Below are 15,866 nucleotides of genomic sequence, written 5' to 3' on the forward strand. Positions count from 1 at the left end.
ACAGTTCTAACTGGTGATCCTGGGAAGAATTCCCTTGAAAGAGACAGGGTTAGGGACCTTCATAGGAGGTTAAGTTATCCTAAGGGAGAAATAAATATCACAGGCCTGAAATAGAGATGGTCACATCTGGCTTAGAGAACACAGGCTTGAGAACATTTCCTGTGCTGGCATGTAGAAGAAGTCAGTGGATTTTTACATCCTATGCTTTTTTATTTCCTCTGCCCCAGATAATGGAACGAGCTCTATTCCACATGGACAACGCCTATAAGATCCCCAACATTCGGGGCACTGGGAGGATTTGTAAGACCAATCTGCCCTCCAACACAGCCTTCCGAGGCTTTGGGGGTCCTCAGGGGATGCTAATTGCAGAACACTGGATGAGCGAGGTGGCTGTGACCTGTGGACTGCCTGCAGAGGAGGTGAGCTGGCCTAGCAGTGGGTAAGCCTATTTGCAGGGGAGAGTGACTCTTACCTAGGTAGGGGCAGGGAGTATAAACAGTTACTGTGGAGGGATCCAGAAGCTACAAGACCCAAGTGTCTCTCTTCTTGGGAAGGTACGGAGGAAGAACATGTACAAAGAAGGAGACCTGACTCACTTCAACCAGAAGCTGGAGGTGTTCAACTTGCCCAGGTGCTGGGATGAATGCATAGCAAGCTCTCAGTATTTCGATCGAAAGAAGGAAGTGGAGAAGTTCAACAAGTAAGCAAAGGATGGGGCGTCCGCTGTTTTGATGCACTCTTGCTTGGCTGTGGCCCAGCCTTTCTACTGATCCCCAAATTACAAGTTGATGGTTTAATGGACAGCTTCTGAGGCTACTGAGCTGCCAGCTCATTGATAGCTTCCTCTTTAATATCAGGTGAAGCTCTTTAGTCTAAGAACAAGGGACCTTCAGCCTTCACTCAGCATTAGAGCTCATCAATTGAGGTTCATCTGTATCGATTTGTGTACTTCCTGAGAGTACCACATTATTGGTCACCAACAACACCACAGCTACTTGCCTACCTTTGAAATTAGCAAAATCATTCGATGTTGACAGTCATTCCATTTCTCGGAAGTGGGCCTCAGTTAATCCACCTCTAAAGTGGAGATAATTATATTGGCTCTATCTTCTTCACGGAGTAACTTATTTGAACAAATATATAGAGAAAGCATCATTATCTTCTTCCTTGGGACAAGGACAGCTAAAGTTCATTAGGGCACATGGTCTAAATGCAAATCCACATAGGGAGATAATTCTATAATACCTTGAAGTTTGTGCCACCTTCACTGGAGGACCCAGATTCCTACCTCTCATTTTTGTCCACTCTACTGGGACCCAATTCAGTTATGACAGTGTCTGTGTAAATGGCTCCAAGGATGTCCTATTCTGAGTTCACACAAATATGTTAACTGAAATGTACCCAGCTAGACATAAATATGTATTCTATAAGAAGGTCCTTTTCAGGCCAGGTCGGGTAGCACACACTTTTAATCCCAGCACATGGGAGGCAGAGGCAGGCAGATCTCTGTGAGTTCCAGGCCAGACAGATCCACAGAGTGAGACCTTCAATGTTCTTTTCTCTACAGGGAGAATTGTTGGAAGAAAAGAGGACTGTGTATAATCCCAACCAAGTTTGGAATAAGCTTCACTCTTCCTTTTCTGAACCAGGTAATGGCTTTCATAACTATGTCCTCTGGATTGGGATACTATTCCACCCTGCTTTTGGTGTGACAAGAGAATCCCTCATCACTGGTAGCAGACCTGACCAGGGCTCTTTCTGCTGTTGAAATAAAATGAAATCTGCACACCCCATTGATGTAGTGTGTGAAGGAGCAGTGAGACAGGGATCTGGGGTCAACTTCGAGTCCTTGCCCTTTATGATTGAAAGACCATACACAGATACTTGTCTTCTTCATTCTACTTCTTCAGGAATAGTATCGAGACAGAGAGAAATGACCTACTTTCTTCTCAGAATAACACACACACACATACACACACACACACACACACACACACACACACACACACACACACACACACAGAGAGAGAGAGAGAGAGAGAGAGAGAGAGAGAGAGAGAGAGAGAGAGCATTTCTCACACTCCTGAAGGACTACTTAATTAAACAACAATGTATATACTGTGTAGTTTTTACTCAGGTTTCCATCTAAAGCATGACTGACTGATAGTTTTCTCCTTCCTGGGCTGTCCCCTCAGTTTCAAAACTTGAGCTAAGTTGGATTATCAAATGCTGTATCTGGCTTCCTTCTCCTTACTTAGGGAGGTGCCCTGGTCCACGTGTACACTGATGGTTCAGTGCTGCTGACGCATGGGGGTACTGAGATGGGTCAAGGTCTTCACACAAAGATGGTTCAGGTGAGAAGCCTGGGGACTGGGATGTTTGGTGTCCAGAAGATGCTGGGGGAAGTTGTGCCAGGAGAAGCAACAGACCTGAGAGCACATTTACACACTGCCTCTGGCAAGTCTTCTCCCATCTTCGCTTGTTTTCTTATCTGTGTTAAAGGATTGACTGTACAGTCTCTGAGGACATGTCCATCTTTGCCATCCCGGGCTCTGAGCTTACTGTATCTATGAAAACAGCTCATTTCCCACATGTATCAAAACCTGGGAGTTGGGCTAATCCTACTGGATATTAGTCAGAATATCTGCTAGTCTATTGGGTTTTATCCAGACTTTAAAAAAAAAAATCCAGTCTTTGCTCACAATGGGTTTCTGAATGTCTAAGCCAATCAGACCCCACTAAAAAAAATGCTCCTCCAAACTCAGCCAGGTGTGACAACATTCCAGAGTCAATAGAGTGAGCCTCATGAGATTGTTTCTTGCCCCTGGCAGTAAAACTGAACTTTGCCCTAGGAAGCAGGCAGCCAAGCTCTATGATAACCACCTTCTCAGAGAGTGATGTCCCCTTTGTTGCAGGTGGCCAGTCGAGCTCTGAAAATCCCCACCTCCAAGATTCACATCAGTGAGACCAGCACTAACACTGTCCCCAACACTTCTCCCACGGCTGCCTCTGCCAGTGCTGATATCAATGGCCAGGCTGTTTATGTAAGTGAGGAGCCTACAGGAGCCTGCATGGCTGAGGATGGGCTCTGGGTATGGGGTCTCAAGAGGTCCCCGTGACGATCTGGAAGTGGTTCACTCTGCTACCAATGAGGATGCTATTCCTCCATATGCCCAGCCAATTGAGAAATCCAGAATCACCATTTCCATCAAAGCCAGGAGAATTGGCTACAGAGTGGGAGGGGGATTGGAAGGCAAGCAGGGCCTTCTGGGAAATAATGCTACCCAGGGTTGAAACTGCTCACAAAATAATGGACTGAAATTGATATTTGACTATGGGATCAGCTGGGTCCCAGCTACTTGCTTCTTTGTCACAGAGGGGCATACTCAAACAAGAAGCATGATGGGAGAAGGTGCCTCCCTGGGAGTCTCTCAGAAGTTCCCTCTCTGTAGCTTAGGCATAGTGTCAGGAGGGTTCTCTAGATAAAGGACAATGGTGGCCTACTCTCAGGGTCAGCAGGGTTGCTTGGGGTCTGGGTTTTACAGGTGGCCTAAGGTGTCACTTGGGCTATGGAGGGCATAACACTGACATGTCTGGTGTGTGGTGGGGTTCCTCCAGGAAGCTTGCCAGGTCATATTGAAAAGGCTGGAACCATTCAAGAAAAAGAAACCCCAAGGCTCCTGGGAAGACTGGGTAAGTCTGAGCTGGTTCAAGCTGCTTTTTGTAAGGGAGAAGTTTATCAATAACGGCAGGGCCTTTGCCTACCCAACACATGTAGATGATGTCCTAGTCACACACATAGAAGGAGCTATGCCTGAGTCACAGCGCAGGGACAAATTCACGCTTCATGAGCCCTGTGATGGGAGTCACATGAGGAAAGTTTATGATCCAAGACCTTGATGTTTGTTTAGATTAGGGTTCAGCCCCCAAGCCTGGAAGGGTGTAGTGCCTGCCTTAAACACCTCCTCATGATATCTTGGCTCATTCAGGCATGGGTCCACACAGATGTCCAGTAGCCCTAATGAGGTGTGTCTTCTAGAAACTCCATGTCCCCTCACCCAACTGTTGAATCTGGGAACTACTGTAATGTCATCTGTGAGAGAGCTAGAAGATGCCAGGAGTGATAAAACAGAAAATTCTGATAAGAATGAGCCTTGTTGTCTGAATTCTAGACTAGATGTCTACATGCTAAGAATTCTCAGAAGTGTTGTGTGCTTGTAATCCTTGGTGGAGGCAAGGGGATTATGAATTAGTAGCCAGCCTGAGCTATGTAGAAAGATACTTTCTCAAAAAGCAAGGACTGGGGGTATAAGCTCAGTGGTAGAATACACACACACACACACACACACACACACACACACACACACACACACCCCCCACATGGACCACATCCAACACACACACACCACACACACATCACACACACACATACACACACCACACCACACCACACCACACACATCACACACACACACACACACACACACACACACACACACACACACACACACACACACCACACATATAACACATACACCATATACACACACACATGCACCACATCCAACACACACCCACACACCACATGGACCACATTCAACACACACACACATACCACACACACATCACACACACACACATACACACATCACACCACACACATCACACACACATACACACACCACACCACACCCACACGCAAATCATACACACACACATCACACACACACACCACCCACACCCACACCCCCAACAGGAGGGACAAGGAGAGAGCAGTAACAAAATGGGACTGTCCATAAACCATATGATAGCAAGCCCCATTTCAACAGATTTGCAGCACACAAGCTGATGTGTCGCGTCTACTCTCTCTCCATGTCTCCTGTGCTCTTCCCTTTTTACACACATTTTATTAAGTACCATATCCATGAAGACTGCTCATCTCTAGCTTAATTCTGGTAGCTTGTGCACAGGTTTGTCAGGCAATTGTAATATTTTCACAGCAGCCTTGATGATAATGTTTTCACTCACCCTGTTGTTCTTAGCTTTGTCCTCTGCTACCAGCCATGTAGTCCAGTAGCCATTGTGAGCAGATAACACCAATAGGTTATCCACAGTCACCAGTACCTGCTTTATATTATATGCCCAGTAAGATCCTAGGTCAAAAATTGTTTTCTCTAAGCATTAGTTCTGTCATGTGAAATATTGGAATAATGATAGCTTAGTGGTGGGTTGAGTCTTTGGAAACCATCATTGTCTCTTCCTGATGGCCATTGTCTTCCTTAAGGTCATGGATGCCTACACAAGTGCAGTGAGTTTGTCTGCTACTGGATTTTATAAGTAAGTATGATCCTCTTCCTATCCATTCCTGTGTGCTGACAACTCTGAATGCTAGTTAGCCCACAGCCAGAAAAAAGCAGAGTGCCCCCCAAACCCATCATTATGTCAATGGGACTCATGCTGATTTCATTCAGTCTAAAGACGCTTCCTTACACCCAATTACCAACTGTGAATGAGAGAACAAAAGCAGGGGTTGCTGTGTTAGAAGAACCCAGTTCTAGTTCTGGGCTTTGAGAGTGCTATATCCTAGGAGAAGGACAGTCCTGTCCTGAATTCTGCAGGATATGATACTCAGCCACACTACGACAGGTGTTAGGGCAACCTGTGTGCTTCCGTGTGCTAAACATTGGATTTCTTCACAGTGACTCATGAGACATAGATGGAAGTATGCACATTCTACAGTCCTAATTTTGTGTCACAGTGTGGTTAGTTGGAGACCCCCTCCCATCTGAATTTGGAATCATTAAAAAAAAAAGCTACGATTATGTTTACTGTTCTGTTGCTATGAAAAAATGCCCTGACAAAGGCAACACATGGAAGAATGGGTTCATCTCATAACTCTAGGTTATAGTTCATCATTGTAGGAGGAGGAGCTTGAGCTTTTGGGTCACATGGCATCCACAGTAGAGAGCAGAGAAGAAATGCATGCAAGCATGCTTGCATTCAGCTCACCTCCTTCCCTCACAGACAGTCCAGGGCCCAGTCCATGGCATAATGATGCTCACATTCAACATGGGGTTTCCCACTCCAAATAACCCAACCAAGAAAAGCCTTCACAGATTTGTCCACAGGCCAGGCTGATCCAAATAGTTCCTCACTGAGACTCTACCCAGATGATACAGGTTATATCAAGTTGACAATTAAAATTAAATGTTACAAGGGTCCATCCTAATGTTTCTGGGAAATTTAACTGAAAACTCTTCATGTTTGTTTTAAAATGTCTTCACTGAATATGTGGTTATTATGAGCACTATATATTCATTTGTGAATAGAATGATTTGTTCATAATCTAGGCTGTATAATTATATCAGTTACTTTTCTCCTGGTAGAGAAGGCAAGCCTGAGGCTACACAGCAAGGGCATGTGAGGCCACTGGTCACCTTGCATCCCAAGTCAGGAGGCAGAAAGCTGCACACTGGTGCTCTGCTCACCTTTTCCACTATCCCTCTCATTTAGTCCTGGGCCCCAGTCCATGGGCAAGTGCTTCCATGTTCACAGAGGGGCTTCCTGCCTCCATTGAGCCTCTGTTTCCTGGGTGACTCTAAATCCATTTAGGCTGATGATAATGAAGGTCATCCATCCCAGTAATCCTACACAAATACAACTAATGCAGATGTCCTCCTACTCCCTCTGACTGTTTGGAGTATGCACAGGTAGGGTTTCCAAATGATCACCTAGATAAACAAGGTGATGTCAGAGGTCAAAGACAGTGAAGTTTCTCTGGGAGGAGTCTTGTTCCTCAGCCTTGTGTTGCTTTGGTTTGAGGGTGAGTTCTGGTCATGCCAGTTCACATTATTTCTATGTGGTGTATTTTATATATATATATAAGTATTATGTGCATACATTATATATAATTGTAGGCAGATTTTTTTGGTTCCACCTGCCAGCTCCAGACTAACCACATGGAGACTTCTTATTAATTATTAAAAGCTCCACTGATAGTTTAGGTTTGTTACAAACTAGCTCTTACAACTTAAGTTAACTCATTTTTACCCATCTACTTTTTGTCTCATGGCTTTATTACCTTTCCTCTGTATGCCCATGCTGCTTCCTCTCCATCAGGCTGGCGACTCCCTGCATCTCTGCTCTTTTTCCCAGCATCGTCTCTGTCCTGAAAATCCGACTTATCTATTGGCCGTTCAGCTTTTTATTAGGCCAATCTGAGTGATAAATCTTCACAGTGTACAAAAAGATTATTCCACAACATATAATCACATTAGTAAACACACATTGTATAGTAAATATATATGTACAACATATAATACCATTATATGTACAACATATAATACCATAGGGACAGCATATTTTAAGCTCTGGAGTTTAAATACCCATTTATGTGGTTTACACACTATGGAAATTGTACGGGGCACTCAGGCTCTAAAAAGGAAACACACACAATGCAAGATCTGTTTCTCTTAATAATTCTTTTCTCAAATCACTTGTTGAAGTTCCAAAGGGTCGAGGAGATGGGGAGTGCCTGCCTAGGGATGCACCCTGAGGCTGCTCTGAGGCTCTGATCTTGTGACCTTTCACCTGGAGAGAGGTGAGCAGGTGAACTTGTGAGAGCAGTATGGCACAATCCCAGGCAGAGCCGCAGTGCTGAGGACCTTGAATTCTGGTTCACTAGCTCACTCTTTTAGGAAGAGATTTTCACATCCTTCAGGAGCCCAGGCATGTCTGTCACTGTTGTCACTACCACGTAGAAACCGACAGGCTTCTGCTAAATGCTGCCAGGTTGCACAGAATGCTTATAACGTGGGTTTCGGAAAAATGAAATACAAGCTAAATGCTCTAGAATATCTTGATTTCATTTAAAGTTTGGAGTATTTGAAATGTGTGGGCTTTGGAGGAGAATTGCTGAATGGAAAAAAAGACCTTTAGGATCTACAGATTTATGGGGCAAGAAGTATGTATGGAAAGGGGTGGGTATGCCTAACACACAAGCCTTTTTCTCTTTTCTCTTGCAGGACACCCAATCTTGGCTACAGCTTTGAGACAAATTCCGGGAATCCCTTCCACTATTTCAGTTATGGGGTGGCTTGCTCCGAAGTAGAAATTGATTGCTTGACAGGGGATCATAAGGTAAGACATTTGCGAAGCTTTAGCCTAAGAGAGAAGATAAGAAAAACAACGAAACTGCCATCTGAATTGCTGGTTGAGGCATGTTTTCTGGTGAAGAAACAGGCCTTATATCAGAGGCAGGTAAATGACCCATGAAGGCCAGAGAGCACATATGTTAGGCCGTGAGTCACATAGTTACTGCCTGAGTCCTTTGACTGTTGCTGTCGTGAAAGCCGCAATGAATGGGATGTGCACCATAAGTTCCACTTCTGGATATTGAAATTTAAATCGCAAATCATTCCGCCCCCCTGTAGCACAAAATCTTCTTCCTGTATTTTTTCAACCATTTATTTATTTTTATTTATTTTTCTTATTTGGAGGAGTAAACCCAGGGCTTCATGCATGCAAGGCCAGAACTCTACCAACTAAGCTATATCTGAAGCCCATCCCCTCAGCCTTTTAGTAATGTAGCTATTACATTATAGGTGCTACAAAACCAGAATGCTTTGGATTTAGCCACAATATAGTTTGTTGACTGCTTTCTCACATGATCTGCCCAGGTTCAAAGTCCCAGTCCCTGGAGACCCTCTCTTACCACTCATGGGTGGATGTGTGGTGAGATCAGGGCTCAAGCCCATCCCTTACTTAGCTGCTAAGATCTCATAAATCATCTTTGATAGTGGCAGTCAAGATGTGACAGGAACCCCTGTCTCAGCATGCTCAGGGCTCTGTGCTTGAGAAAGTGCTATTTGGATTGGGACTTATAATCTAAGTGTTATCAAGACACACCTGTGCAAATCCAGATGTTCCTTTGCTCTCAAACTATTTTCCATCCCCAGAATCTCCGCACAGATATCGTAATGGATGTTGGTTCCAGCTTGAACCCTGCTATTGATATTGGACAGGTAAGGTTTGTGGGGGCCAGGGTGGTGACACAGCATGTTGTCATTTTTAAGCAGGCCAGAACGGGCACTTAGAGAACCCCATTCTGAGTAAGAGTTAGATTGATGATCATCCATCCAACTCTCAAATCAGAAAACAGGGAAAAACAGATTAACTTGGGAAGGGTGGTCACACACCCCAAAGACCAGTGTGGTACAGGAGGAGACATTGGATGTGCACATGTAACACAGACACACAGACAGACACATAGACAGACAGACACAGGGGGCAAAGGGGGAGATAGGGAGGAAGGAAGGAAGAGAAGGAGGGAAGGAGTGATAAAGGGAAGGAGATAGGAGAGAGAAACAGAGACAGACAGAGACAGAGAGAGAGAGAGGGGAGATCAAGCAGCTGGGAATGAGCATAATATAGCAGGGAAATAGAGACTGGGGCTGAATCCTAGGCAGTAGGCTTTGATGTTAGAAGAACGGACTGTCTCACTGACCCAGGACATTAGATTAATTACTTTCTAGGTAGTAAATGGTACCAAGATTGAAGGGGTGGAGGGATCCACTAAAAGACATGGGTTCAATCATGAGGAGGAAAAGATGGCCCAATGAAAACCATTTTTGGAAAGTATGGAATTGATAGAATAGGCCAAGCTGGAGAGGACAAAGGGAGGGGTCACAATTGAGATAGTGGCATCTGGTAGAAAATATGAGTGTATTTCTAAAAAGGAAAAGGGTAATCTCTTTAGTCAACACACACACACACACACACACACACACACACACACACACACACACACACACACACACTGACTGCTTGGGAATGTCCTCTGTAGGCAGGCATTGCATTAAGCACTATGGATGCAAAGATTATTGACAGCCCTCCTCCTTTGTTTGTTCAGCCTTTGCAGTGCCTCATATCACTCTTCTGAATAGGGGTGGGGGAGCAGATGGACCAGCATATAGTGCAGAGGTGTCCTAGATCTGTAAGCCATGGAGGGGACATTCCCTCCCGGAAGACAGGCAGGAGTGGGAGCCCAACAAGGCTGGAGGCAAATTTCAAAGAATCAACTCAAAGAATCCCTCCTGTGAGCTTATTTCTCAGTGTTGGATCACCAATGATGACATGTAGACGGCATCTCCATCTACATAGTGGCAGGTTTTGGTGAGAAATGGTACTTGCCACTGTGCTGACATGTTCTGAACCTCTGTTCTGCTTAAGACCAAGTTCCAGCGACATGTCATCAGAGATGCCTTGGTATGGAGGCAAGAGCCAGACAGGTGATTGAAGGCTGTTTTAGCTTCCTCCCAGGCCCCATTATAGGTCAGGTTTTACATCCGTTGTAGCTGCCAGTATCTGTCCTGGAGGGCTAGAGGGGATGTGGCAACCATGGTCACCTTTTGTCCCATAGGTTGAAGGGGCATTTGTCCAGGGCCTTGGTCTCTTCACTATGGAGGAGCTGCACTACTCCCCTGAGGGGAGCCTGCATACTCGTGGCCCCAGCACCTACAAGATACCTGCATTTGGCAGCATCCCCATTGAGTTCAGAGTATCCCTGCTCCGTGACTGTCCCAACAAGAAGGCCATCTATGCCTCCAAGGTACTGCGGCTATGGGTCTGTGCTGCCTTCTCACATGCAGGATGGGAGATCACAGTGGGTGGTAAGGAGCTTCAGCCAGTCATCTGGTGTGTCTGCAAGGGATTCTTCCTAAAGCAGAAAGAGGATTGACACTGGCTCTGGGAAGGCAGCAGAGCTGAGAAACAAAGGGAGTGTGATGAGGACACATCTTGTTTTGAGGACACATCTTGAGTGTATTAACTGAAGCTGGCTCCTTCTGGGAGCCTTGAAGAGATTCCTTAACCAAATCCTATGGGTCAAATTTGGACCTATGATCAGGCCTCAGTCTTGCACTGTGGTCCTTGGTCCTCAGAGATGATTTTAAAGATACAGTATCTCCACGTTCTTGTAAGAATTAGCAAATTCAGTGCAGAGGAGGGGGACACCTTCTAATACATGCTCTCTAGTTGTTGAGATCCAACCCTAAAAACCTTACTAACCAACCTGGGGAATTATGCACAGAGAGCCTCCTTTATTCCTGTCATCGGGAAGTGAAGAGTATGGTTGAAAATCAACTTAGCTTATTCATGTAGTCCTGTATCTCTGAAGGAAGGACAATCATGAGATGTAGCCAATGAAACATTTGCTCAGGCCATGGTTTACTATGCTGTCATGGCTGGTAGGGTCTGGAACACATTGTAATCTTGGCCATTGGTTCTTACAAAGTACAATATGTTAGGGTTACTAGACTTATGAGAAAAGTGCATCTCTGGGGATCATAACCCCAGAAATTGGGGCTGGAGAGTTGGTTCAGTGATTAAGAGCACTGACTGCTCTTCTAGAGGACCCAGGTTCAATTCCCAGCACCACATGGCCGCTCACAACTGTCTGTAACTCCAGTTCTAGATATCCTGACATGCCCACACAGACATATATGCAGGCAAACCACAAATGCACATAAAAATAAATTATTAAAATAAATAACAACAGATATTTTGGGTCTATAGTTTCAGGAGGTAGATCCTGAACACATACATTTTAATAAGGATCCTTGGTGGTTCTGATGTAGGTGGTCTTCCGTATCTGCCCGATGGGGAAGGAAAACTGACCTCTATCAGGAGATACCTGCAACCCTAGCAGATTCGTACACGTAATTACAGTACACATGAAGCATTATTGCCAGAGCTACAGATAGACTATTCACTGTGCCAGTAACTAAGGAAAAGGCTAAGACTCATGGCAAGTTTTTGATCTATAAAACAGTAGCCAGGCATGGTAGTGCACACCTGGAATCCTGGTATTTTAGAGTCTGGGATAGGAAGATTGCTGCAAATCAAAGAACAACCTAGGTTACATAGTGAGGACCAGGCCAGGCAGGTTTTCATAGCCAAACCTGTTTCAGTAATAAAAATAATTATTTAGAATAACTTTCAAAGGTATATTATATAATTAATGGGTATTTTGTTATCATCAGAGAAAATGACATAGTAAGAGCTAAAAAACAACTATGAAGTACAGTCATTTAAGAAATAGTTTCTCAGACCTATTAGTTTTGGCTGCCTCTTCTTGCCTTGTTTGGTGTGTTTCCATTAGGGCTGGGTGGAGTTGTTTGTGGGCATCACTAGCTGTCCTGGTGCAGGACTACAGCCTGGCTTCCTGGGTCTGTGGGATGACATGGAGTCTGGAACCTCTTTGGTTGATTCCTTGTTCTATGTCCTGTCCATCCAGGCTGTTGGAGAGCCCCCTCTTTTCCTGGCTTCGTCTATCTTCTTTGCCATCAAGGATGCTATCCGGGCAGCTCGAGCTCAGCATGGCGGTGATAATGCAAAACAGCTTTTCCAGCTAAACAGCCCTGCCACTCCGGAGAAGATCCGGAATGCTTGTGTGGACCAGTTCACCACTCTGGTAGGATACTTCTCAAATTCCCATTTCACCCAGGGGAGGACAGGCGCTGACTGGCCAACTTGAGTGGAAAGTTCCGCAGTGAGGAGAGATGTCAGGGTCTGTTTTACCTGGGCAGCCTTGGGTCAAGGGCTGCCTTCCCCGAGCCAGGTGGGACACTGAGTAGGACTTGTAAGAGAATAATGAGCATGGCTTTGAAGCTTCAGCTTGCAGATGGGCTTCTCTTGATGCAGAAGGGCTACGTGTTGTTTAGCTGTTACCCCCAGATTTCGTTATTTTCCAGCTGGCTACAGGCGATGGCTAAATCTTCAGAACAGCCCAGTCTTGGCTGCTAATCATTATCATCTGGGGGACTCCTCAGCTTAAAACACCATGTGAGGTGCTGTGGAGAGGGAAAGGGAAGGAAACGATATGGTTAATACCATTTCCTTCAACATTACCATTAGCTTTCCTGACACTGGGAATATAAGTACTCTCGAGGACTTTGCAGCCTTCTGGGAAGCCAGACGCCTGCATGATGGGGTGACTGACTTCCACACTGGAGGGGCAAGTAGTAGAGTAGTGGTTCTTAACCTTCCTAATGCTGTGACCCTTTAATACAGTTCCTCATGTTGTGGTGACCCCAACCATAAAATTATTTTAATTGCTACTTCATAACTATAATTTTGCTGATGTTATGAATGAAGTGTATGAATTATAACATGATATGCAGGATATCTGGTCTGTGACCCCCAAAGGGATCGTGCCCCATGGGTTGAGAACCACTGCAGTAGAGGAATTCTATGGTCCTCAGAATCCCTTTGGGAAGTCCCCTTATTTCATGTTTGGTAGATGATGTCATGCAAAAGGAGAACATGCTAGGACCACATTTTTCCTCCATGGAATCCCAGAGCCATCCTGGCCTAAATTGTGCAAATAGTAGTACTCAAAACCTCTGTTGGATTAGCAGACAGGTAGGGTTTTGAAATTTCATAACCTTTGGGTTTGGTGGTAAAGTGAATACTTATTGTTCCCAAATATTCCAGGCATGAGGAATGGATAGAGGGGTCCTCAAGGGAGGAAAGTCTGCCACCTAGACCTCAATACTGAGAAGGAAGGAGACAGGGTGGTTCCCAGTCAAGCTACTTTCTTGCCTGCCAATAGCTTTAGCTAGGAGGTGAGAACCACAGAGCATGTGTGTGAGGTCTTAGGCAGTGAAGTTCCCACAGCAGTGCCAGACCCAGAACCCACCATGATCTCCACTGCTGATGGTTACCCAAGCCCTGTATCTTGAACAAGAGTGGTACCTATGGGCAGGTTGCAAAGTCAGCATCATGCAAGGAATGGGGATGCAAAACTCAATAATAAAGTGGTCCGCAGAGGCCGCCAACCTAGAACAAAGACTCTTTTCTCTGTAACAACACACCAGTGACTATAAAACCCTGCAGTAGACTTGTGAGAACAGCTGGTTCTACATGTCAGTTGTGTTTTCTAAGGACTGTGAGTGCCATGTGTAAAGGGACCACTTCTGTGTTGTTAATCACCATCTCTCTAGAGCCGACTGGAATGGTTGCTACATGGCAAGTGCTCAGTAAAACTAAATGAAGGACTAGAAATTTAAGGTCCCTGTGCTGGGGTTGTTCCCTGAGGCTGAGACTGTAAAATGGGGTTTGGTCTTAGATTGGTATTGGCTGTGCTAGGAGGTGGCATATATTGGGACAGAGTGGGAGAGACACCATGAAGAAAAACCCATGACAATGAGAATTCTCTTATTTCTTCCTAGTGTGTCACTGGAGCATCGGAAAACTGTAAACCCTGGTCTGTGAGGGTCTGAAGAGAAAGTCCCAGCAGTGTTTTGGGCTAAGGTGGGGCCTCCATGGAGCCAGAAGTGCATATTGTAGTATCCAGATTCCCTCATGCTGCATGGGAGAGCCGTGATTCAACAGGATGGCATTTTAAAGAAAATGGCATGCATTAAGACAATTTGGGTCTAAATAAGAGTTTCGAACAAAAGGATAAGAAATGGAGAGATGTTGGGCTTAAGTGGTGAATAAGAAGCTTGGGTCATTTTGAATCCATTTTGATGATGTGTTTAAAATGGGTTTAGGAAGTATTTGTGTTATGTCTCTACTCAAGAGATGTCCTATGTTGCCAGGATTCTCACACAGCTCCTGAAGCTTAAACCAAAGTTTTTCCAGATCCAAATGCCTTCTTCAAAAAGCCTTTCCCTTAAACCACATTGTAACCTTAGATCCACACTGAGACAGTGGAGGGAGATTAAAACCTCCAACTCTTTTGGGTCATGGAAGACAATAAAGAATGAAATGAATTCGAAGTTAGTTTCTGTATTGTTGACTATTAAAGTAAGATTATTCCTGATGTAAAACTCCAATCAATCCAATTACTGAGTATGTACAGTGTGCTGGGTCTCTCCAGCCCCCATGTATATATAGAAGATTTGGCTTAGGAACTTTCCTTGGAGTAATTTTCACCTGGAAATGATGATCCTGAAATCAATATCAGCCATAGGGGAAATCCAGAGTATAACAGCTGTGTCCCTTCTCTTCCTGTGCTTCATTTTATTGGGAAGGAAAGGGTTAGACTACAGCAATCACTAAGATCTTCCCCTGCTCGAAGTCTATATATATATGACCTGAAAACTCCACTTACATAAGGGAGCTGTAGCTATCAAAGACTTGGCTTCCTTTGCTCTTATGCAATGTCGGAGCCTAATGAACCCTGTGTAGATTCCCTCATGTGCTTGCAGTCAGTGAGGAGAACAGGAGAAAGACAAACATCCACCTTTATTGCCCTGGCAGGAGGTTCCAGCACAACACAGTACTGAGTGGACAATATGGCTGGGTCATGTGTTTTCTTTCAAATCCCCAGCCTGCCAGACAGAGCCTGCATTTCTAGCCATGGACGGATAGGCAGAAATGATGATGCAGTCTAATTATGCTTGATGCTACTAATAAAGGCAACTGTTAGCTGCTTGGCGTGTGAGAAATGCTTATGAGTTATTACATCAAATGCTAGCATCTTCTGTATCAGTCAGTCATTCTTTTCTAAAATGTGAAACATGCACATACCCCCCCACACTTTGTATTATATTTCCTTCTCTTTCCATTTTCCTGTTTGTGTCCCTCTCTCCTTGTCTCCTTCCTCCCTCTCTCCTCACCTTTCCCTCCCTTTCTTGTCTCCCTCCCTCCCTGTTTCCCTCCCTCCCTGTCTCCTTCTCTCCCTGTCTCCTTTCTCTCTTCTCTCTTTCCCTCCCTCCCTCCTCTTCTCTATCCTTCTATTACACCACCCCCCCCCTTGCTTGATGCAAGGTCTCATAGCTTGCCTCAAACTTGTATAGCTGAGGATAACCTTGAACTTCTGGTCCTCCTGCCTCTACCTCCCAATTGCTAGGATTACA

At 44.9% G+C, this 15,866-nt stretch overlaps 1 protein-coding gene across 2 annotated transcripts in view; it reads left to right on the forward strand.

Annotated features, from left to right (window-relative positions):
- Positions 1-14,787, forward strand: part of Xdh (xanthine dehydrogenase) — a 65,211-nt gene extending 50,424 nt beyond the window's left edge. For both annotated transcript variants that reach the window (XM_027426102.2, XM_027426101.2), the window contains 12 exons: positions 228-419; positions 555-700; positions 1,568-1,649; positions 2,259-2,354; positions 2,916-3,044; positions 3,619-3,693; positions 5,285-5,337; positions 8,025-8,139; positions 8,958-9,023; positions 10,421-10,609; positions 12,296-12,472; positions 14,232-14,787. In XM_027426102.2, the coding sequence (XP_027281903.1) occupies positions 228-419; positions 555-700; positions 1,568-1,649; positions 2,259-2,354; positions 2,916-3,044; positions 3,619-3,693; positions 5,285-5,337; positions 8,025-8,139; positions 8,958-9,023; positions 10,421-10,609; positions 12,296-12,472; positions 14,232-14,282 (1,371 nt within the window). In that variant the 3' untranslated portion in view covers positions 14,283-14,787. The remainder of the gene's footprint in view (positions 1-227; positions 420-554; positions 701-1,567; positions 1,650-2,258; positions 2,355-2,915; positions 3,045-3,618; positions 3,694-5,284; positions 5,338-8,024; positions 8,140-8,957; positions 9,024-10,420; positions 10,610-12,295; positions 12,473-14,231) is intronic.
- Positions 14,788-15,866: the final 1,079 nt, after the last annotated feature.

This window comes from Cricetulus griseus, chromosome 7 (assembly GCF_003668045.3).
Source record: "Cricetulus griseus strain 17A/GY chromosome 7, alternate assembly CriGri-PICRH-1.0, whole genome shotgun sequence".
NCBI lineage: Eukaryota > Metazoa > Chordata > Mammalia > Rodentia > Cricetidae > Cricetulus > Cricetulus griseus.